Here is a 25,659-nt window from a genome sequence, read left to right on the forward strand (position 1 = left end):
ATTTGCCACAGGATACCCAGTCTCTGACCTGCTCTTCTAACTAAGAATGTGGCTGGTCAATGAAGACCATAGCCTCCTCTCCAGGATGTTGAGGATAGTGTCTCTATGATGAGACTGCTATTGAACTTCAAGATTAAGTGGTCAAAAGTGAGAAGAGGCACTGTGTATAGTTCCAAAATGCCCCCAAACTAATCAGTAACTGTCCAATTACAAATGGAGAAAAGAAAGAATCCTGAAAACTCAACTACTAAAAGAATAAAAGATCAAAAGCAAATCCTAGAAGGATACTTCAGTCTTTAAATGACATTCAACTAGGCCCCAATGCAATTTGTGCTCCTCTCTGCTTTATTCCACAAGCTGTCAGATCCATTGATCAGAATTATTCGTTTGATGTCAGAACAATCCTGTCTAAAGAATAGACAGAGGCCTCATGATGAAACATCAACTGTGAAGAATTAATTCTGATCAATTGTCAGGATCAAACTGGGTTTGATTTCCTGAGAGTTGTAACGCTTGAAGTTATGCACTTTGTTCATTATTCCCATCAAGATGGGGCAAATGGATACAAAAAGGGCAGTTATTTTTGTCCACAGAGTACCCAAAATTGAAACAAAGCAACTGAAACATGAAAAGTATTTGACACAATATAAAGCTATAACTTCCCACCCTCCTCCACCCTACAGATTCAGTAACAAAATAAAAACACTTCCAGAAAATGATCAAAAGAATTGCCTTACCGGTAGATCTGTAAAAGCAATACCTGTGGTAAAGAGAAAAATATCAAATGTAAGCAAAACTAGCCCTTCTGTATATTACTACTTCTCATTCAACATGAAGTCTCTCTGCCTGGTAACTGCAGGAAACTCTAAAGGTTAATGAAAAGTAGTAAACCAGCATCAATGTTGTGTTTTTCTTACAATTATTACTCAGTCCTCTCATTGTATTCCATGAATGCATCCATGCAGGTTTGTTTGTATATGATCAGATATGATACTAGCCCAAAACTAATATTACAGACATTTGGCAAGTAATACTGAACATCAGTCAAGAACAAAAACAAGTGATCATTATCAGTCCTAAACAGAAAAGACAGTGATGAAGATATTTTTTTCTTAGGATCATGCATCTTTGGAATTCTCTATCCCTGTGCAGACCCAGTTAACGTATTCAAGGCTGAGACAGGGATAGTTTTTATGGTCTAAAGAGTGGAGAGTTATTAATAACAGGTACTAAAGTAGAGTAAATGTCAGATCATGATCATATTGAATGGCAGAACAGACTTGGGGGACCATATAACCTAACCCTTTTACTTCACATTGTGCTGCCATTGAGAGGGGTTTCAATGAATTTTCCATCAAAAATGTGGATGACTTAACCAGGTCATGTCCTCATCTTTAATTTCAAGACCTTGTGAGAAGTACATCTTAGACTTTGAAAAAGAAATTATCTAGCTTGCAAAGGAAGATTCAGCCTAAGTGCTAATTTCTCAAGAAGCTGAAATATTTGGTGTGCTGCAAGGGACCAATATTAACATGCAGCAAGAGCAAATTCTGGAAGAATTAGGGAAAGAAATTCAACAATGAAGAGGATCATTGAAAACTCTGCTCCCAAAGCTAGTTTAGGCACAAGTGATTATCTCGTCCCCATTGTCCCAGGACTGGAGAGCCACCATCAGCCTCTCACAGTTTGAAGCAAAGTCCTCCACAAAGATTCCAAAAGAATAATCAGTGTTTTTCTCCAGTCTGGTGTGGTACAAGGTGCACACAAAAGGGATCAACAGGATGGGCAACTTCCTCCATGGATCAATATACATTTCACCAAGAAACCACACAATTAAAATCCTTTGTTTTCTTAAAAAGACAGAATGCATAAGCAATTAGAAATAAAGGAAGACAATAATATTTAAGGCAATGGACTTAGGCTACAAGTCATGGTTACAGAGGAACTTCACAAATAGTCTACAGCAATGCTTATCAGATCTTGCATTTCCTGCAACTGCTTCAGGCAAATTTATTGCAAAAAAGGGCAAAAGAGCAAACTACTTTTTTTCTTTGTGGAGTCTGGAAGAAAGTGATCCCATGTTACTTGTCCAAAGATGAAGGAAGATGCACCACTATTTAAAATGCAAGGCAAAGACTGATGCCCTATGAAACCAGGCATGAAGGAGAACCTGCTTCCACTCTTCATAACTGTATTTTGCAGATTTCAGCAATATGCATAGAAACAGCTCATAGATCTCTCACAGCTCCAAAGCAAGGTTAAGTGCAATTTGACACTAAATCAATGAGATACTGGGATAGATGCCCAGTACCTTTAAGTTTTAAGGAACATCTTGAAATGAGGGTCAGAGAGAAGGTTAGAAGGAAATTCCAAATCTTAGGGTCTTGACAGCTAAAGACAGCCACCAGTAGTGGGATAATTAAACTCAAATACTCAAGTAGCCAGGTTTGCAGAATCTAAGGGATTAGAACTGGAAGGATTACAGAGATGAGAAGAGGGCAAAATCATGGAGTGGTTGATAATAAGGATTTTAAAAGCTTGCTTAACTTAGAGCTAATGCAAGTCAGTACACACTGGGATGATGGCTGAATGGGGCTCATTAAGTTACAGCATAGACAACAGTCTTCAAGTACATGGAAGGCAGAGTGAGGAGATGGGGGATGTTGGTCAGGAAGTGGCTTGAATTGTTAGGTTTAGAGATAACAAAGGTTTGATTGAGTTTCAGAAGCTGAGCCAGGTGCAGTATCAGCAGTGTTGCAGAGGTGGAAGAAGTGTCATGTGGTCAGAATTGGTCTGACCATTTGTCAAAGTGGTCAGAAGTGCACCTCATTGTTAAAGGTGAATCCAAGCTGTGAACAGCTTCCAGAATCAGGTATGGAATCTATGACTAGGGAATGGTGTAATTGTTCTTGGGTACAATCCTCATTCTTCCAAGTATAGAGTTGCAGGAGGTTTCTGATCATCCACTACTGGAGGTCAAAATCAAATTCAGTTCTTAAGCATAGGTTCTTTCAAGCACTTTAGGAGATTGATCTCCAAAATACAATCTGTTGCAATTGTTGACTCCTGTAAATCAATAGCCTTGGGCAAGTTTATCACAACGACAGCCTGGCTGCTCAACACAAGCCATATGCATTAGGTTCAGGACTGGTATCAAAAACAATTTTAAGCTCCTGGGCTTGGCTTGGAGAAGCTTTTTAATAAAGATTAAAGAGAAACCAGTTATTGTTCAGTGCAATGGTGAAGAATATCCTCGACAATTTATTGAAGGCTACAAAGCAAACTAAATGACAGTGATGTGTCACTGTAGCTCAACTGCAAATGCACGACCAAAGGAGGTGTCAGAGCCCAAGACTGGCAGCAGAAGCCATTGAAGCTGAGCTCTCAGATCCAGAGCTGTTAGAAAGAAGAGTGGGAATAAATTGATCTCCAAGGTTGACAGGCTATGACCAGTAAGGTACCACAGGGTGGATATACAACAGTGCAGCCAAATGGACCAAATGTTACATTTCCAAGTGGGCTGATAAGCTAGATGGCATTGTAACCAAGCAGGAAGATGTGGAGGCTTCAAAGTGACACACATAAGCTGAGTGGTTAAGAACAAAACAGGTGCAACACAAGTGCAGAAAAACAAATTTATCCACTGCTTTTCTATCTTTTCCTTTGAAAAGTATTTTTACTTTAATGAGAGATTGGGCAATGTTAGTATTCAAAAGGATGTAGATGTCCTTGTCCAGAGATCACTGAAAGCCAATATGCAGGTACAGCAAGTGATTAAGGTGAATGCCACATTGGCCTTTATTGTGAGAGCATTTGAGCAGAGGAGTAAAGATCACTTATATTAACCTTGATGAGACAACTCCTGGAGTAATGAGCACAGTTCTGGTCTCATCTAAAAAACATACCTGCCATAGAGGAAGTGCAGTGAAGATTCACCAGACTGATTCCAGGGATGGCATGCTTTCCATGAGGAAAAAATGCATAGTCTAGGCCTGTATTCTCAAGAATTAATAATGAAGGGAGATCCCACTGAATCTTAAAATTCTTCCAGGTATCAACAGGCTGGATTCACACTCCCAGAATAAGAGTTGGACCATTTGTGATTGAGATAAGGGGAAAATTTCTTCATGCACGTGGTGAATTTTTGGAATTTTCTACTCCCAAAGAGCCATGGGTTCATTCAAAACAGAGACTGATAGATTTATGGATAATGAGGGTACCAAGGCTTCAGAGATAGTGCAGGAAAATGTCATTGAAGTAGATCAGCCACAATCTTGATGAATGGCAGAGCAGACTCAGAGGTACGTACCACTGCCATATTTTGCAGACAATGTCCAAATGGACTGCATACTACTGCACTGGCAACCTGTGCTGAACCCCAGCCCTCTGCTGGCAATGAACCACCCCATGGCTGTGTGGAGAGGCTGGTGTTGGTCAGACCGTGGTGAGACGGGGAGGATTGGCAGCATCTATATTTCCAGGGAATGATGAGGGGACTTTCAGATCCAGGCAGTCTGTCAAGATAAGGAATCCCCACCACCAATCTCTGGGTTGGGGAAGAACTGTGCAGCCAAACAGGGAAGGACAACTGCTTCTATCACATCCAATAGGGGACGACGAGAGAATGTAGGATCTGAACAGTCTGTAAATGCTGCAGTAAAATTCCTAGTCACCAACGGCCCACACTCACCCTGCCAACCAAGATGTAGCATTGTGCCCTACACCTCAGCAATGAATGGCTACACTGCTCATCCCAGCTTTTACAGGGAATCTTTCCACACCAAGCTATGGGGGTTCTCAGTACTGCAGTGCACAGCTACGGATAGGGCAGGAGTTTGTGCCAGGCTTCTGGTGTACTGCATTAGCCCTCTCAATCTGGGAATGCATCCCAAGCATTCTTTTCAAAATCATTTCCACTCCAAGGACTTTACAATACAAATGTTTATCATATTACATTGGTCAGTCCATCCCTGTAAATTCTTACCTAAACTGTGACCATTCTTTGTGTAGAAACATGTATTATTGATCATGTTTACACAGCAACCAATTACATCCCCAGTTGTAAACGTTGGTCCATAGGGCTGTCCTGTCCCAGAGGAACAGAATGAGTGTCCATCATCCCCATGATATCCATATGAATGTTTATCCCAGCCTAAAATAGAAAAGATCCACATTAATAAAAAATCAATATTTCTTTCCTATAAATATTGTTGAGCAAGAATATTCACGATACATTCTAGAATATGGCAGTTTCATAACAGATTTCAAGTTACTGAAATAAGAACCAGTTGTAGATTAGTTATAGGACCCATTAAATATGCCACTCTGAAAAGTAGTTCAAAAAACTGAAGACCACTCCATTTTTCTCTCCCGTCATCCCAAGTTGATAATCTTATTATCTTCAAAAGCACACAAAGAACATTGTTCTCTCTCCCTGCTACAAAACTGATTAATCATTGTACATGAAGATCTGAGTTGAGGGCTAAAATCAATTACAAGCTTTGAAAACCAACCCCTTTCCTGTCAACCAAATTCTCCCCTTCACTTGAATGGGGGCTGCTGTGTTGTACAAAGTTTACTTCAATACAGGCTCTGCTGATCTGGAAAGCCTGTGCAAAATTGGGTTGCCCCACTGGATTCCAGACAGTAGCACAATGGCTGCCACAGCCAGCAATGGTAGAGTGGAAGTTGCCACCATTACCAGTTCAGACTGACACCACCACGAGAAATCAAGATAGCCAGGCAAGTCCCAAGATTAGCACCAACATAGAAGATCAGTCCCAATGTGTGAAACAGAACTCAAAGAACATCATCAATCTGAAATCAAACAATGCTGGAGAAGCACGTCAGCCAGCATCTCTGGAGACAGAAGCATCTCAGATAGATGCCTTGGCATCAGTATTAATACTAACAGCATATTTTGCTTTGGTTTAGATAAAGAATTAGCAAGGACCAAAATAAGTTTTTAAGAGGATCATAAAAGTGAATATTGAGGGTCATGAAAGTGGCAGAGAATCACACCAAGAAAAACATATGACATCTTGCTCTTGCATCAAAATAAAACAGTTTACTTCAGTTATAGCATTTCCAAAATGCTGGAAACACAATGCCCTTTTAAAAGGAATTAGCAGCTGCAGGCAAGTAAAGCCTACAACAGTAAAGTTGTTTAAATGCATTTTTTGTTACGACAGAATCAACACAATAAGAAATTCTAACTTGTTCAATTCAAAGGTTCTTCTATGAATCAGATTCTGTAATATTCTTTTATCAACAATACCAAATGCAAAATTAAAACTCAAATAGATTCCTCACATCCTCAATCAATTTGATAAAGAGGTTAACAACTGAAAAAAGTTAGCCCTTTAAATGCAAGCCATTTGACAAGGTCCTTCATAGTAGGCTGATCCAGAATATTAAGATGCATAGGATCCATGGTGACTTGATAGTTTGGATTCGGAATTGGCTTGCCCATAGAGGACAGAGGGTAATGGTGGAAGGGTATTATTCCAGCTGGGAATCCATGACCAGTGGTGTTCTGCAGGGATCGGTGCTGGGGCCTGTTGTTTGTGATGTACATAAAAGTTACTTGGATGAAAAATGTAGATGGGCAAGTTATCTGTAGATGACACTAAGATTGATGGAGTTGTGAACAGTGTAGGAGGCTGTGAAAGCATACAGATATGGGTGGAAAAATAGCAGAGGGAGTTTAATCCGAGCAAGTGCAAGCAAAGTATTGCACTTTGGGAGATCAAATGCAAGGGGAAAGTATACAGTTAATGGCAGGACTCTTAACAGCATTGATGTACAGGGGATCTTGGGGTCCAAGTTCATAGATCCCTGAAAGTGGCTATACAAGTAGATAGGGTGGTAAAGAAGGCATAAAGTAAGGAAGTCATGCTGCAAGCTGGGCTGTACTTGGAGTATTTTGTGCAATTCTGGTCACCCCATTACAGGAAGGATGTGGAGGCTTTGGAAAGGGTGCAGAAGAGGTTACTAGGATGGTGCCTGGATTAGAGGGCATGAGCTGTAAGGAGAGGTTGGATAAATGTGGATTGTTTTCTCTGGCACAGAAGCAGAGGAGAGACCTGAGAAATTTATAAAATTATAAGGGGAATAGATAGGGTAGGTAGTCAGAATCTTATCCCCAGGATAGAAATGTCAAGTACTAGAGGACATGCATTTAAGGTGAGGGGGAGAAAGTTTAAGGCAGATGTTGTGGGTTAAGATTTTTTTTTAAAAATCAGAATGGTAGGTGCCTAGAACAGGCTTCCAGTAGTAGTGGTGGAAGCAGGTATGATAGTAGCATTAACAAGCTGTTAGACAGACACATGAATATGCAGGGAATGGATTTTGGATTTCCTGGGCAGAAGAGGTTTAATTTAATTCGGCATCATGTTTGGCACAGACATTGTGGGCCGATGGGCCTGCCCCTGTGCTGTACTGTTCTATATTCTATGATATACAACAATAAAAAAGGCTAGAAATACTTAGGTCAAGCAGCATCTGTTGAAGGCTAAAATTTAAACATTTCAGGTCAAAGACCTTTCATCAAAATGGGAGAAGTTATAAACAGGTTTTAAGGCAGAAAATGAGGGAGAGCACAAAAAGTTCATCAAAACTGTATGTAGACAGAAGATTAAATTACAAGGAGGGATGATTGTGCAAGGTGAAAGATAATTACACTGCTGTATTCAAGTCAGATGCAATACCTACAAATAAAACCTAGTGTCATAGCAACTGCCACAAGAGAGAAAATAGGTCATAAAATTCCAATTTTTTTTTAAAAATTATAGCACAAGTCTGCTCAGCCCATCTTGTCCTTGCCAGTTTAACCCACTTACCTTGCTGGCATCTGTAAGTGGATATTTAATTAACTTTTAAAAATTTAAATTTTGGTCTCAATCAATCACTCTTTCAGGTAGTTACCCATCATCATCTGAGTGAAAAGATATCTTCAACTCCCTTTACTCCTTACAACTTTTAAAATCATCCTCCACTGCACTACCACCATTCCTCATCTCTTCACCCCCACCTCAATCTTAATCCCAGTTATTGGCCACTCTGCAAAGTAGAATGGATAGGGAAGACCAATTAAGAAGACTTTTATAAATGCACACTTCAATTAAATCTTACCTTGCCCTCATCAGTCTTAAAAAAATTCAGCTAAATCCTACCCAATCTTACTCAACTAAATTTCTCCAGTTGTAGCAACATTCTCATAAATTACAGCTGTGCCTTCTGGTGTGATCACATCCTTCCTGTAGTATGGTGACTAGAACTGTGCACAGCACCCTAGCTGTAGCCTAACTGGTGCTTTTTCCAATTGCTTTCTGTTTTTATATTGAAGGCCTTCTTAGCCACTTTAACCACCCAATTTACAGATACTTCTGCTATAATGCCTGTTTCCATAACGCAAATTGGTTATAATGTCATTGATGGATTAAGGAACAATATTTGCATTACATGACCACATTGGTTCAAGCACGACTGGGAAAACATGTTTCAATCTGTGCTTTGAAGGCAACCAGAGCCTGTTCTGCTATAATGTGACTTTCTATAACGAGGTTTCTGAGAAATCTCACTATCACATTTAGCAGAACTACCTGTACTACCTTCAATGATCTTAAAGATCCTTCTATTACACTACACTTCTCAGTAATCTATGATTTGTGTAATCGCATGGTTTGTTTGTAACGCTTAATGTATTAACTCAGACTTCTGCAGACTGGAGCCCGATTGCTTCATTTTCTGCTCACCTGACTAGTCTATTGTTATCCTGCCACAGTTTTCATCCTCTCTCCAGGAGACAGCACAGAAACAGTCCCTTCAGCTCACTGAGTCCACACCAACCGTCAATCACCCTTTTACACTAATTCTATGCTAAACCCATTTTGTTTTTATTCTTCCCACATTCTCAATAGCTGTCAAGTCTATAATTTCACCTACATGAGGAACAACTTTACAGTGGCCAATTACCTTCCAACCTGCACTTCTTTAGGATGTGGGAGGAAACCCACAAGGTTACAGGAAGAACATATAAATTCCACAAAGACAGTACACAAGTTTTTATATTAACTGTGTACCTCTCAATTGAGACGCAAAGATTTAAATCTATATAGTTAATATATACCACTGAAAGGGACAACTATCAGATACTTCAGAACCTCATTGCACACAGCCTACTAATGTCCAAACTAGCCACCTACCATTTCCCTTTACCTCCTGCCACAGTCAACGTTGCAACCAACCTGCCACGCCCTTTCGATTTTGTAGACTTTTTACTTTTCCCACCAGCCATGTCAGTGGGGAAAAAGTACTGAAGTACACAGATGAGACCAGATGTGCTGACCTCAACCACCAGACTTAGTTACTAAAAAAAATTCAATTGTAAAACATGGCAGTATCTCAATTAATCCAGTCCTCTCTGAATGATTTAAAAAAAACAAACTGCTAGAGGAACTCAGCAGCTCAGGCAACATCTGTGGAGGGAAATGGACAGCGTTTCAAGTTGAGACCCTTCATCAGGCCAAATGAAGGGTCTGAACCAGAAACGGCAACTGTCCATTTCCTCCACAGTTGCTGCCTGATCCATTGAGTTCCTCCAGCAGCCTGTTTTTTTTCTCCAGATTCCAGCATCTTCATTCTCTTATGTCTCCTCTCAAAATAATTCCTTGGAATTGTTTCTAACAATGTGCCCATTGTCAGTGTTGGGCTCACTGGCCTGTACTCAGTCACGCTATCCCCTTCTACCATTTTAAACAATGGTAACACATTAGCAGTCCTTCAGTACTACACTTGTGGCTAGAAGTTTTGAAAATTATAGTCTCCGCTGCTTTTTCCCTTGCCCAAGAGTTGATATCCATTTCATTCAGAGGCAGGTTTAATTACAAAAAAAAAGGTTGAACCCCTTAATACTTCCTCTTATCAAGTTTCCCTTATCCAAAATCTTGCACTTCTTAACAACATCTGTACCATGCCCTTCCTTTATTTTTTTTTAAAAAGGCAGACACAAAGTATCATTAACAACCATACATGCATATTTTGCCTTTTAGATCACCTGTATTCAAAGGCCCTATTCTCTTTTTATTATTCTTTTGCTCTTAATGTATTTTAAATATCTTTGAGTTCCTCATTTTATTCAGCTTGGCAATATCTTTTCACGCACTCTTTGCAGTCCTGCCTTTTCTTCCTTCCACCCCTGAACTTTCTTTACTCCTCTCAGCTTTTGCAATAATGAACTGCCAATATCTGATGAAAACTTATGTCTTATCCTACCATGGTATCAACTGAACTCTAGATTTAGATGACCTTTAGTAAACCATATCTTGTGGGTTCCCCAAATCTTATTTGTCATTCTGCAGATATACTAAGTGTAGCCTAAGAGGTTGCAATTACATCACATTCAATAGTACAACTAAGCATTTCAATAATAGTATGAAAAACTTCTTCAAAATTATAAAAATGGAAAATTAACTGCAAGATCAGCAACTTTTTTTTACTTGAAGGATACTGATGTGAAACCACAAAACTGGTTTGAAATCACTTCTGTTAAAGTGAAAACGAGGCTAAAGGAAAACATCTTGCTTAGAGGATGTACTCCAGCTCTCCTGGTGCACAGAAGACTAAAATATCCACTCACCCTTGGAGAGCTGCATATTAACATGGACCTAGCACTGGAACTCCACAGGACAGGTCTTTGCCTCACATCCCATTAAGTTTGTTTTAGCATCAATGATGTCAACTAGCCACGACTAATTTAAGCCAGAGACAGAAGAGACTGCAGATGTGGAGAAACAAGAGACTAATTTAAGCCACTCTTCACAAGAGCTTCATCCTTGGTCAGGTTCCTACACTTTTAAATTTAAGAGGAATGGGGTTGCTTGTTGTTTCTATTTTAATTCCAGCCCTCGCTCACCTGTTGGCAAGGGGTTGAAATCCAAGACTCTTGAAGCCTGAATTGAACATATTAGAACAATATTCAATAAATATGGAAAGGTCAGAGCAAGAAAGAGAGAAATGAACTTCTGAAGGCAAAAGGACATTAGACACAGCCTTCTAGTTATCTAACTGAAGTGCCGTGTATGCTCCAAGTTCCCAATTTTGCATTTCCCCTTAACATTTTATGTTGTGATCCTTCAAGATACAAACTAAAGTGATGCACTTACCTGGTAGTCTGTTCATGTTGACACCTTGAGCAGAAAGTCCAATGCCCATATACCTGTAACAAGATCATTCTTCAGTTTGTTTTCATTCAGCAATGTTTACTTTATGAGATCAGTTTTATACACAAGCAATTTCAGACATTAAGATCATTGCACTAAACCTCAGTGACACCAAGCTTGGCTTAAACAGTTCAATAAATCTTTCTAGGTGAAGCAGCAGTTCATTTGCACTCTTTCCAATGTGGCCTGCTCAACATTGAAGAAATCAAACAGATTGGGTGACTGCCTTGCAGAGCACCTGCATTCAGTCTGCAGGGGCAACCCCAAGCTTCCCATTGCCTGCCACTTTAATTCTCCCACTCTGACCTATTAATCTGTAGCCTACTGTACTGTTTCAATGAGCTCTTTTACAAGCTCGAGCAACAGTATCTCATCTTCCACTTGGGCACATTGCAGCCATCTGAACAATATCGAACTCTACAACCTCAGATAATTTGTTTTCTCTGTATCAGTCGTCTACCTGTGATATCGGCTCAGTTCATTCGTTTCTCCTTTCTCCCCCCTCTGGAAGTAGAGGACATGCCCAGCCTGACATGCGAGTATGCCTCCTGCTTTGCATTTTGCAACTTATACATTCTTTTGTCTACGTTCTCACACTCTAAGTGCTCCCATTCACTTATTGACCAAATAATCTTATCTACTGCTTATCTCCATGGCCACCCTTGTTTTACCCCATCAGAGGTATCCCCCTGCAGATAAACAAGATTCGTTTCTCTTTTAGTTCTGGCAACGGGTCTTCAACCTGAAATGTTAACTTCCTCTTCCCACAGATGCAGCCTGACCTGTTGAGTATTTCCAGCAACACACACAAAATGCTGGAGGAACTCAGCAGGTCAGGCAGCATCTATGGAGGGAAATGAACAGTCGACATTTCGGGCTGAGACCCTTCATTAATTTGTGATTGATGATTTTGTGTGTTGTTCCAGACTTCCAGCATCTGCAGTCTCTCGTGTCTCCGTGTGAATATTTCCAGAATTTTGTTTTTTATTTTATATTTCCAGCACCTGCAATTTTTTTTTTTGACTTCCAAGCTTGACTTACCTTGCGCAGTACTGCGGCTTTTGAAGGTGACAATATCAATGCATCCAATCATGGTGTTATGCCAAAGCTTTCACAAAATTGGCTGCAATTACCTTTCTCAATTATTAGGGTAGGAAAAACTTGCAGTCCCAAAGCTAAACTTACAAATTTGAATGTAATGGAGTTGCTATTCATACCAATGTTTTAGACAGGGATAAAATTTGATATTTTTCCAGATCTACCAGACAGCAAATAATCAAATCTTTAATGTCCTTAACTGCTCTAATGCGGTTACTCAGTTGGCTTGGTTTATTAGACCAGAACCCACAGCCACTCTGGGCTGAGGCAAAGCTATTGCATCCCATTCAGGAATATGGCCATGATTTATTTTCCAAATAGCTTAGAGACTTCTCCAGAATGCTCTCACGCACTGATTTAGAATACACGGGAAGACTGAGGGCTGGGTAATAGGATAACAGCACAACTTCGCCTAAACTACCATGATTCTGAATTAGTATAAAACTCATTTCTGGGGAAATATATCAGAATGGTAGGCATATGTTTCTCCATTTCTTGGTTACTCTATCAATATTGTTATTTTGAATGCTTCTACATTTCTTCATGACCTTCTCTCCAATCCTAGTGTTCCCCCATCCCTCCACATAACTGAAGTCCTGGTACCACTCAAGTACCTCTCCAAGGCTCAGTATTCTTCCTAATGTGTGATGCCCATAATCAAGATCAATAGCCCAGCTAAAACCAATAGCCTTTTTAATATGATGGTTTAGCATCACATGCTTACCTTTGTACTTAATAAAGCCAATGACCTTATTTGTTTGTTTTTTTTAAAAACGCAGCCTTCTCAACTTAACCTACCATTTTCAAAGATTTGAATATACATTTTCAAGTCTCTCTTCTTTTGAGCCAGAGGAATGCTAATTTCAGTGAATTGTAAAGGAATCTGAACCAGATTGAAATGGAAACACAGTAAAAACTGTTCAAGAACTTGAGGATATAGTTCAGGCAAGCACAGTTAGATTAGACTGGAAAGTGTTAACTATTATAACAGTGATAGGAAAGGCCAAAGGGCATCCAAAATTTTGAATGCCAAAAGAAATGGAGATTAAAGTGAAAACAAAGACTTATGGGTACCAATGTTGAGGCATCAGGCTGAATGCAAGAAGTGAAAACCAGGATTAGACACAAGCAGAGCACAGATAACGCACAAGAAATGATTAATGTACGAACAAAGAAATAAAATACAACATAAAGACTAAATGAGTCTGTCCAGAGAAGTGGAGCAACGTAGGAACCAAAGATGAAATCTGTGCAGAAAGAACGTATTTGAAATGTTAAATATGGATTTTACATCTGTCTTTGCTTGAGAATGCTGCAAAAGTCACTATAAGAAGTGGCAGTGAAACTGAATGGAAAAAGAAATGAAAATGAAGGAACTTAAACAGCTGGCTTGCTAAAAGTAGAAAAACAAATGAATGGAAGTAGCAGAGGGTTTGGCTACAACCTTTCATTTTTCCTTGAAAGCTGGAGTGGTGTCAAAGGTCTGACAACTGTTAAACCACCTTTCAATTTATGTTGCTGAATAAACTGCAAGAGATCAAGATCCAAGTTAAAATTTACTCACTTGGAAAAGCATGGGTTAATCAATTATAGTGAACACTGATGAGTTAAAACAATTTGACTGATAACTTTGATTAACTCATGGATAGGTTCAGTGAAGGCAAAAATAATTGTGCTGGTAATTATTGTTTTGTACATGGACTATCAAAAGGTAAGTAACCCCATTCAAATCTCATTGATTGAAGCAGGAGCAGCATGGATAAAAATAAAATTCACCACTACTGTCACTTGTATTCCTGCCGGATTTCCAGCCATCTGAAAAGTGATATAAAAGTTATGACATCAAATTAGATAAGGAGACATTTGGTCAGATGACCAAAAGCTTGGCCAAGAGAGATCAAAAGAACATCCTGAAGGGAAGCAGAGAGAGAGCTGAAAGCAAGGCTGCCAATGAAGAAGTGATCACATTTGAGGACAATCAAGATCCTAGAAATGGAGATTTACAGGAAGAGAAAAGTGGGCATGAGGGATTGGAAAACAAGGGCAAGAATTTAAAACCAAAGCTTTACATAACTGGGACCCAAGTCAACAAGCTCAGGGTGGAGGAATGAACTGGCCTTGGTGCGAGTCGGAGCAAGGGCAGAAGATTTTTGGATTGTAAGTTTATGGCAAATAGAACAAGGGATGCCATGAGTGCAATGGAATGGTCAATTCTAGATAAGCATTTCAGCAGACAAGCTGAAGCAGGAACAGAGTCAGGCAATGATTCAGAGGTGGAATTATGCCATCAGAGTGATGGCATGAATGTGGTTTGAAGCTAATTTTCAAAATCAAACATGATAGTGAGGTTACAAACACTAAGTTCAGTTTCAGACGACTGCCAGGGAGAGGGATGAGTAGGATAAGAGGAACAAAGTCTGTGATAGGGAATGAGAACAACAGTTTTAGCTTTCCCAATATTTAGTTGAATGAAATGTCTGCTCCTCTGAATGTTGTATTTAATATGTAGTCCAATTTAGAATTAGTGGTGGTGGGTCAAAGATAATAGTGAGGTATGGTTAGGTATCGCCAGTACGTTTCAGCTGACAATATTTTCATATCTTAATGCCAAGAGGCAGCAATTTTTTGGGATACAGGAGGGAATCAGGATAGATCCCTGGTGACATCAATGGACACCAAGATGCAAGACAGAAAGAGAGCAGTGAAAAAGGTTAATTTCCAGATGTCATTGGAATATATTGTGGTGTTTCCTAGGATTGGTGCTGGATCATTACATTTTTTGTTTGATACATGTTGTTTTGGATCACTACTAGTCTGCATTTTCTCCTCTTCCACCCCCCCTCCCCAAACCCACACTCTCGGGATTGCTGCCAGTGCCACTCAATAGTGAAGGTAGAAATAGGAGGAGATGGCAAATAAATGCGTGGCTGAGAAGTTGGTGCAGGAGGGAGGTTTTAGATTTTTGGATCATTGGGATCTCTTCTGGGGAAGGTGGGACCTGTACAGAGAGAACGGGTTACACCCAAACCTGAGGGGGGCCAATATCCTTGTGGCCAGGTTTGCTAGGGTGGTTCAGGAGGGTTTAAACTATATTGCAAGGGGGAAGGGAACCGGAGGAGTAGGTCAGAGGAAGAAGGGGATGGGGGAAAGTCAGATCTGACAGGTAGAAAGGCTTTGAGGAAGGAGAACCAGAGTACAGGCTATAAAAGTAGAAAGGTGGATGGGCTAAAGTGCATTTACTTAAATGCAAGAAGTATCAGGAATAAGGGAGATGAACTGAGAGCTTGGATAAGTACATGGGACTATGATATTGTGGCTATTACAGAGGTATGGCTGACATCAGGGCAGGAATGGATATTGAATATTCCTGGTTTTCAGTGTTTTAAAAAGGATGGGGGGGGGGGCGGAGGGAAAGAAGAGGAGGAGGGGTGGCGGTACGTCAGGGATACTTACAGCTGCAGAGAGGGTGGATAATGTAGAAGGATCCTCTCTAGAGTCAATATGAGTGGAAGTTAGGAACAAGAAAGGAGCAGTTACCCTCCTGGGAGTATTCTATAGGCCCCCCAGTAGCAGTAGGGATACTGAGGAGCAGATTGGGAGGCAGTTTTTGGAGAGATGCAAAAATAACAGTGTTATTATAATGGGAGACTTCAACTTTCCAAATATTGATTGGCACCTACTTAGTGCCAAGGGTTTAGATGGGGCGCAGTTTGTTAAGTGTATCCAGGATGTATTCCTGATACAGTATGTTGACAGGCCGACTAGAGGGAATGCCATATTAGATCTAGTTTTAGGTAATGAACCTGGACAGGTGACAGATCTATCGGTGGGTGAGCATTTGGGGGACAGTGACCATTGCTCCATAACCTTTAGAGTGGTTATGGACAGGGATAGAAGCGAAGAGGACGGAAAGATATTTAATTGGGGAAAGGCAAATTATGAGGCTATAAGGCAAGAACTTGGGAGTGTAACTTGGGATGACGTTTTTGAAGGGAAATGTACTATGGAGATGTGGTCAATGTTCAGAGATCTCTTGCAGGATGTTAGGGATAAATTTGTCCCAGATAGGCAGAGAAGGAATGGTAGGGTGAAGGAACCGTGGGTGACGAGAGAGGTGGAACAACTAGTTCGGAAGAGGAAGGCAGCATACATAAGGTGTAAGCAGCAAGGATCAGACAGGGCTCGTGAGGAATATAGAGTAGCAAGGAGGGAACTTAAGAAGGGGCTGAGGAAAGCGAAAAGGGGACATGAAAAGGCTTTGGCGAGTAGGGTTAAGGAGAATCCCAAGGTTTTTTTCTCGTACGTAAAGAGCAGAAGGATGGCTAGGGTAAAGGTAGGTCCGATTAAAGACAAAGGTGGGAGGATGTGCCTGGAAGCTGTGGAAGTGGGTGAGGTTCTCAATGAATACTTCTCTTCAGTATTCACCAAGGAGAGGGGCCTTGATGATGCCGAGGACAGTGTTGGTGAGGGTAATGTTCTAGAGTATGTAGATATTAAGAGAGGATGTGTTGGAGTTGTTAGAAAATATCAGGACAGATAAGTCCCCGGGGCCTGACGGAATATTCCCCAGGCTGCTCCACGAGGTGAGGGAGGAGATTGCTGAACCGTTGGTTAGGATCTTTGAGTCCTCGTTGTCCACAGGGATGGTACCGGAGGATTGGAGGGTGGCGAATGTTGTACCCTTATTCAACAAAGGTAGTAGGGATAGTCCAGGGAATTTCAGGCCAGTGAGCCTTGCGTCTGTGGTGGGTAAACTGTTAGAAAGGATTCTAAGAGATAGGATCTATGAGCATTTAGAGAATCATGGACTGATTAGGGACAGCAAGCATGGCTTTGTGAAGGGAAGATCTTGCCTCACAAGCCTGATAGGGTTCTTTGAGGAAGTGACCAGGAAGATTGATGAGGGTAGTGCAGTGGATGTGGTCTACATGGATTTTAGTAAGGCGTTTGATAAGGTTCTGCATGGTAGGCTTCTTCAGAAGGTCAGAGGCCAAGGGATCCAGGGAGGGTTGGCCGTGTGGATTCAGAATTGGCTTGCCTGTAGAAAGCAGAGGGTTGTGGTGGAGGGAGTGCATTCAGATTGGAGGGCTGTGACTAGTGGTGTCCCACGGGGATCGGTTCTGAGATATTTTTTGAGATATTTATTAACGACTTAGATGACGGGGTGGAAGGCTCGGTTAGCAAGTTTGCAGATGACACAAAGATTGGTGGTGTTGTGGATAGTGTGGAGGGCTGTCGAAGCTTGCAGAGGGATATTGATAGGATGCAGAGCTGGGCTGACAAGTGGCAGATGGAGTTCAATCCAGAGAAGTGTGAGGTAGTACACTTTGGAAGGACTAACTCCAAGGTGGAGTACAAGGTAAATGGCAGGATTCTGGGCAGTGTGGAGGAGCAGAGGGATCTGGGGGTTCATATCCACAGATCACTGAAAGTCGCCTCACAGGTGGATAGGGTAGTTAAGAAAGCTTATGGGATGTTAGCTTTCATAAGTTGGGGGATCGCGTTTAAGAGCTGTGAAGTGATGATGCAGCTTTACAAAACTCTGGTTAGGCCACACTTGGAGTACTGTGTCCAGTTCTGGTTGCCTCATTATAGGCAGGACGTGGAGGCGTTGGAAAGGGTGCAGAGGAGATTTACCAGGATGCAGCCTGGATTAGAGAGTATGGATTACGAGGAGAGACTAAAGGAGCTAGGGCTGTTCTCATCGGAGAGAAGGAGGATGAGGGGAGACATGATCGAGGTATATAAAATATTAAGAGGAATAGATAGAGTGGACAGCCAGCGCCTCTTTCCCAGGGCACCAATGCTCAAAACAAGAGGACATGGCTTTAAGGTAATGAGTGGGAAGTTTTTCACCCAGAGAGTGGTTGGTGCATGGAATGCACTGCCTGGGGTGGTGGTGGAGGCTGATATGTTGGTCAAGTTCAAGAGATTGTTAGATAAGCATATAGAGGAAGTTAAGATAGAGGGATATGTGGGAGGAAGGGGTTAGATAGTCTTAGGTATGGTTCGAAGGGCGGCACAACATGGTGGGCCGAAGGGCCTGTATTGTGCTGTATTGCTCTATGGTTCGAACTTATCCCACCTCACCAAATCCCAAACTAGTCACCAGATACTGGTTGAATGATTTTTGGACAATATTTATCCCAGAATCATCTTATATAATTTCATTTGTCATAGCTACTTTGATTTGTCTGTTGTTTAGACAAGGGCCATGGTTCACTATAGGCCAGGTCAGCTTTTAATCTTGAGTAAATGAGAACATTTCAGCCTGAAACTCTGCCACTCAATGAACCATAACCATCATGGCTAGTTCAGACTCAAAAGTTCAAATCAAATACTGCATTCAGGTCCCACAATTTTTCCTCAGGAATAAATGTTTTTTCCAGTGCTACTAAAATTCTCTGAAGTAACCTCTTCATTCCCTCTCATACATAGAACAGTACAGCAAGGGAACAGGCCCTTCAGCTCACAATGTTGTGTTGAACTAATTAAATGCCTAACTAAACTAATCCCTTCTGCCTACACCATGTCCATATCCTTCCATTCTCGGCACATTCATGTGCCTATCTCAGAGCCTCTTAAACACCTCTATTGTATTTGCCTCCACTGCCATCTCAGCAGTGCATTCCAGGCACCCACCACTGTTAAAAAAAATGTTCCACACATCTCCTTTGAACTTACCCCCCTCACCTTAAATGCATGCCCTCCAGTATTAAACATTTTAGCCCTGGGACAAAGAAACCAGCTTTCTACTCTATCTATGCCTCTCATAATTTTATAAACTTTATCAAGTCTCCCCTCAGTCTCCGCTGCTTGAGAGAGAACAAGAAATTTGTCCACTCTCCTTATATCACATACCCTCTAATTCAGGCAGCATCTTGGTAAACTTCTGCACCCTCTCCAGAGCCTCCACATCCTTCCTACAATGGGACAACCAGAATTGAATACAATACTCCAGATGCAGCCTAAACAGAGTTTCATAAAGCTGCATCATAACTTCCTGACTCTAGAACTCGATGCCTCAACTAATAAATGCAAACAAGCCATATGCCTTCTTTGCCACCCTACCAACCTCTGCAGCCACTTTCAGGGAGCTATGAACTTAGATACCGAGATCCCTCTTATATCAACACTTAAGGGTCTTGAAAAATGTCCCAGCCTATGCAGTCTCCCCTTACAACTCAAGCCCTCCAGTCCTGGTAACACCCTCATGGATCTTTTCTGCACCCTTTCCAGCTTAATTACATCCTTCCTATAAGCAGGTGACCAGAACTGCACGCAGTATTCCAAGTACTGTCTCACCAACCTTGTACAGCTGTCCCAACTCTTGTACTCAATGCCCTGACCGATGAAAGCAAGCATGGCAAATGCCTTCTTCACTACCCTGTCTACCTGTGTCTCCACCTTCAGGGAACTATGTACCTGTACCCCTAGGTCCCTCTTGTTCTACAATACATTCCAGGATCCTACCATTTACTATGCAAGTTCTATTGCTATCTTTCTACAATTTAGTTTTTTTCAATTATAGAGCCAATTTTCTTTACATCATCTCAATAGTAATTTTTACTATGTTTAAATCATTGGTATGAATGACAAAAGCAACTTAACACTGTTCTGTGGAACCTTAGTGCAAACAGTCTTTTAACCACTAACCCACTGATCATTATCCTTTGCTTCCATTTTGAATTCAGTATCACTTTTCTTCGCGTCTTATTAACTGTGTGCAAAAGTTTATGTACCTGCTCCATATCCTCAACATCATTACTCAAAAGACGTTACCATTTTCAACTGACCTGAATTGGACCGGAGAGTGTTCCAGATTTCTGCTACCTTTGTAGGAAAAGTGCTTCCTGATTACTTAAATAACCCCACTCTAATTTTAAGATTTTGCCCTCCGGTTTTGAAGTTCTTCAGGAAGAAATAATGTGTTTTAAGATATGTTGAAATTACCATTTTAAGTATCTTAATTATATTACTGTTTTACTTTCCATCTTCAAGGAATTAAAGCCACCAGGAGAGCTGGCCAAACCAAAAGAGACTGCAGACAGATGGCTTAGGAGTTAGAAAGGGAAATAAATGCAACATGGCTACAGCCTTCCATGCCAGCAGATAACAACTAATGAAAGGAGAGGCAAACAATTAACATTTAAAACAGATTCGGTAACCCAACCTGTGAGCTCAATTGGAAATTCGCAGTTACCATAGATAATTGTCTGGGATTGGGAAACTTGGCAATGGAGGGAGCAGCATCAAAATCTATGAGTTTGCATTTGTTTAATGAGGAAAAGCCGGGGGAAAAAAACAGTAGAGGAGGGAGATGAAATGGGATTATTCCCCCCCTTTGAGATGACTCTGAAGTGATCACTTTTGGCAGAGGGAACGTGACGTCAACCTCATTTTAGCTTAACTAGTTCATCACCAAAATACTAATTTCTGCATCTCACGAACAGGAAAAGGCAAAATGGGCTTTTTGCCTCCATTCTATAATCCCATAGAATACGATGGGACAGTGTTAAGTTTGGTTCAAAATAGATGCATTAAAACTGGAAGTGAGGGAGCAGATAGCAAGTTACGCCAACTGTCATAATAAATGGCTCCAGAGGAAATGCAAATGAGAGAGCGTAGGCATCAATTCTAAACAACTTTCTGCAGTCAAGGGCTGAATGAAGGCTTAAAACTCTAATTCCAGGAACAGTCCTTTATTTAAGAGTTGCATCAGCACCTTACCCAAAGTTAACATGATAAATCAAGTCTCCGTCAACTTCATCAATTTTGAAGATCACACAGCGCTAAGGTTGAGAGTTCTCCCAGTGTCTTGACCCAGCATTTCCCTTTAAGCAACATCGTCAGAATGAGAGTAATTGATTATTCTTTCCATTTGCTATTTGAGGGATCTTTGTGTACAATTGGCTGGCACATCTGCCTAAGTAACAAGTGATGGCTCTCCTAAAGTAAAACAAAGCTCATATATATATGCAGGTTCTGTAGAGGCCCAGAACCGACCACTGTCATTCTGCCAAATCACAGCTTCCATGCATCAAGTGTATTCGCTCATCTACCTTTTACAAACTAAGTATTTACCCAACTAGGTCACCATACTTCAAAGAGTAAACACAAATTGAATGATTGCCATGAAATAAACAAGGATGAAGTTAATTCTCACCCATCTCTTCCTTTGCTGACTATCTTTGCCTCGAAGTAATAAATCCCACATGCAGCAGGAATAGGAAAAGTCGCACGGACTGAAGCGGCATCTTTTGGCGTTTTGCCATGACCTGAAGGTACAAAAGTAGAGGGAAAATCTGAGTTAGTAACATTTTATTAAAAATACTAATAGATGTAACAAAAGATTATCAACTGTTCACAGCAAGTTAACAGATCTTGATAAAACACACTTCAAGGAGATAATACATTATGGGTAATTGTTTCTTATTTAATGCTTCATTTCCTTTACCCATATTACTCAAAAATGAACTCAAATCCAAAAAGACACTTAAAAATCAAATTCATTCAATTTCCAAAATGAGAAATCAGCAGTTAAAAGCATAACTAAGAATTTCCACAGGAAGAAAATTAAATAGTAAATAGATGCCCTGGAGCAAATTAGTCTCAGTAAAGCAGCTCAGGGCAATAACAGAAGTCTACTGCCTCTCTTCAACAGCAGCTATGTACAACCTGAGATTTATAGTTAAGATTACACTTTTCAAAATAGTGATCAAATGTAAACTAGAAATTAGGAGATATGATGTACAAAATGCAAATTGATTGTTACTCAAAGAATCAAGTTTTCAAAATATAGAAACTATGACCCATTGCAGACAAAAATAAAGCAATAATTTCAGATAAATACAGTCATTTTCCCAGTGAGGCTGCTATAACTCCTGCTGTGAATGCTTATGTGTTTACAGACCCACAATTCAAAGCAGGTCCAACTCCAACTGAGGATAGGTACTAAAAATGAATTAAAACAAAAATGAACAAATTAAAAGATTATCTTCAGTTCAGACTGCAGCCTTTCATAAAGTATGCAGCATTCAATAATTTGGAAGCTTTAGTGTTCAAAGTTTAAAACTAAGTTTTAAGTTTGTCTACTCAACTATATCGAGGGCTAATGAATAACCCCACTGAACAACAGCAGAAAATTCAAGTAAAGCTCACTTTTAATAATTGGGGCGATACTTTAAGCAATATTTTCCTTACAAAAGCTAAAAGTAAAAGGAGCAAATAGTTAAGTTGCACAAATAATGTGGAAAGCTATTCATAAAAACATCAGTACAATATTAACATGTAATAAAGGGAACGGAAGCAGAAAAAAATCAGCATCGCACCAAGAATCCCTATGTGGAATTCTCAGCAGCAGTTAATGGTTCCTGATATCAAACTATTTGCTGTACAAATTGACAACTGTCACAATGAGTGGGTTCATATCTTGGAATTCAAAGGTTGCATATGCATTTGTCTTGCTATGGTCTGGTACATATAATCTGGGTTAACATTTCAGTAGCAAAAAGAAGTGAAGCCTGATAAAGTGGGATCCCGCTTGCATTGGGTGCTTCAGTACTATTTGATGAGAGACAGGTATTTTTGGGTAAAAAAGAAATCCCTCCCTAATCATCAACAAAATGAGCCATTTGGTCCTTTGCTGAATATGTTAGAATTTTGCTTTTACATGGTAGCAACAACATTTTAAACAATCTTGAAATGTTTTTGTCAAAAGTGTGTTCAATACAATCATGTTATTATTTGATAAAGCATTATATAAAGATTAGTTCTTTCCTTCAATAATTTGTTCCCCATTTCCAGTGTCCATACAGAAATTTCCCTCTGCTTACATTTTATTCCATATATAATGCAGGGAATAGAGTAGTGGCTACTTCAAAGAACACAAAGATGCTCAAGAGATAGCAATCTATAACCTCCATTCTACTAGAAGTTCCACAGAACATTACTTGCATGAATTAATTCTCTTCAAATATTTAATGCTTTTGGAGAAATGAAACAAAACAAGAGAACACAGAATAATGGGAGGAAATTAAGTAGTGCAGAGGAATAGAGGAACTTTGCAATTTATGTCCATAGATTCTTAAAGATAGCAAGGCAGGTCAATATGGTGGTTAAAAAGGTAGAAAGGATCTCTTCCTTTATTGGCCATGGCATGAACCATCACAGCTGGAAGGTAATGTTAGAACTGCATCCAACACTAGGTAAGCGACACCTTAAGCACACATTTCCAGTCACCATGTTACAGGGAAGATACAAGTACACTTGAGAGGATGTAGAGGAGATTTATAAAGATGGTGCCAGGAATGGAAAATTAGTTTCAAGGAAAGACTGGACAAGCTAGTATTGTTTTCTTTGTAATGGAAGAAACTGAGGAGAGACTTAATTGAGGTGCATAAAATTGTGAAGGCCTGTTTTCTTAGCAAAGGATCAACATTTAGAGAATACAGATTTAAAGTAATTGGTGGAAAGAATAGAAAGGGTTAAGAATTTTTTTTTAAAAGACTACCCAAAAGTTCACTGGGGTCTGGAATACTATGCCTGAAAGGGTGATAGAGGCAGAATTATTGCTGTTGGTCTAATCAAATTTAATTTGAAAGACTCACAAATAGTATAAGTTTTACAGGCAACAAATTAAGCTAAAATAGCAAGATGCATTCAGTCAACCATGTCCTTCATATAGGACAGCACAGTTGCACAGCAGTTGGTGCTGCTACCTCACAGCTCCAGCCACCTGGGTTGATCCTGACCTCTTATTGCTGTCTGTGTAGAGATTGCATGTTCTCCCTGTGACCACATGGGTTTCCTTGGGTGTTCCAGTTTTCCCCATATCCCAAAGACGTACTGGCTGGTAGGTTAATTTGCTTCTGTAAGTCACCCCAGCAAAAGATGTTTGTAGAATCAGGGTGTAGTTAATGGGCATGAGAGAGAGAATAGGATATCAGCAAATAGATGGGGGAACAAGATTGAGGGGTTTGTCCTGAGGGCCAGCATAGACTTGATGAGCCAAACGACCTCCTATGACATAAGGAAATATGAGAAAAAAGGATTGGGAGACAAGTACAGTACAATAAAAGAAAACTGAAATGCAATAACTGACTAATAGTGACAACCTGAACAATTGATGCTTCCCTCTATATTCACCCAGCCAGCCTTGTTGAGTAGATCCAGAACTTTCTCTTATGATTTCCCATTCCATCAGAATTGTGGGTTTATAAAACTGTCTCCCAAAGCCAGTAATTAGTGTGAAATTATTGGTTAGCTTTAAAAGTGTCTGCAGTATTTTGCTTTTGTATTAGAATCCAACAAAGTTGGATGCAGTGCAGAAATTGTCAGCAAAAAAAAATACAATGGGCCATTTTTATTGGTAATTAAGCACATCATTTCAGTTACCACCTTACCCTTGCAGTGGAAACAAACCTATTTTCAATTAGCACTCACACAAACTCCCAGTGTTAAGTGATATTGTTTACTACAAAGAAGGAATTAGATGTACAGCGCAGTACTGAACCAAGGTAGAGAAGCTATTTGCCGTAGCCTAACTGAAATAACCTACATAGGTACAAAATGTACATTCTATTTGGTTGCAAGGTCCATGAAATGTTGCAAGATGTGCCCATTTCCATCTCCTTGCTTAACCACACTGTGGTTTCAAGAGTCAGTGTGGACGGTCTCTCAAGGTTGCCACAATAGAAAATGCTAATATGCTAACATTTTGACATCATATTAAATATGACAAATTTGAATGCTATGCATTTATCAGATTTAAAATCATCATGTTATTACTGAGCAATTACTTTTTTTACCCCAATAAGGGTTTGCAGGTTATGCCTCAATTCTTTAGTTGTACCTTTAATCTGCAACTTTTTGTACAATCACAATGAGCAGGGTGTACAGTTGAATCCAGCCAACTGCTAGCTGGCTGTTCTGAAGAGAACTGTCAGTTGTCAGCGATTCCTAGCTCAGTTCAGCTTTCCACTCAAATGGGGAAATCCAAAGCAACCCAATACACGTCAATGCTGCTGGACTCTGATGTACTTCACATCTGGCCCTCAGCTGTGTACCAGGTTCAACTGACATACAAATGACAACACCATTCATTTGAATGGGGTCACCGGCCCTACAGAGAAAGACAACAAAAGTACTTGAATTATTTCTAAATTGTTAGTTTACCATGCCTTAAAATTAATTTAATTTTTTAAAGTTATTTGAACAGTTTTCAAAAAACATCTCCAACAGGGCATTCCAGGGTGAGGCTACAGGGATACACTGCCCAAGGCTGAGTCACCTCTTGGAGCTTGCTCTAAATAATGGGAGCCTCTTGGGTGTGGAGGAT

General features: G+C 40.2%; 1 protein-coding gene across 1 annotated transcript in view; it reads right to left on the minus strand.

The window, feature by feature from the left end:
* ranbp9 (RAN binding protein 9) overlaps positions 1–25,659 on the minus strand; it is a 67,057-nt gene that overhangs the window by 37,427 nt on the left and 3,971 nt on the right. The window contains exons 2-5 of the mRNA XM_052016429.1: positions 21,487–21,598; positions 11,166–11,218; positions 4,985–5,152; positions 738–760 (exon numbers count right to left, since the gene is read on the minus strand). Coding sequence (XP_051872389.1) covers positions 738–760; positions 4,985–5,152; positions 11,166–11,218; positions 21,487–21,598 — 356 coding nt within the window. The remainder of the gene's footprint in view (positions 1–737; positions 761–4,984; positions 5,153–11,165; positions 11,219–21,486; positions 21,599–25,659) is intronic.

Source organism: Pristis pectinata, chromosome 5 (assembly GCF_009764475.1).
Source record: "Pristis pectinata isolate sPriPec2 chromosome 5, sPriPec2.1.pri, whole genome shotgun sequence".
Classification (NCBI taxonomy): domain Eukaryota; kingdom Metazoa; phylum Chordata; class Chondrichthyes; order Rhinopristiformes; family Pristidae; genus Pristis; species Pristis pectinata.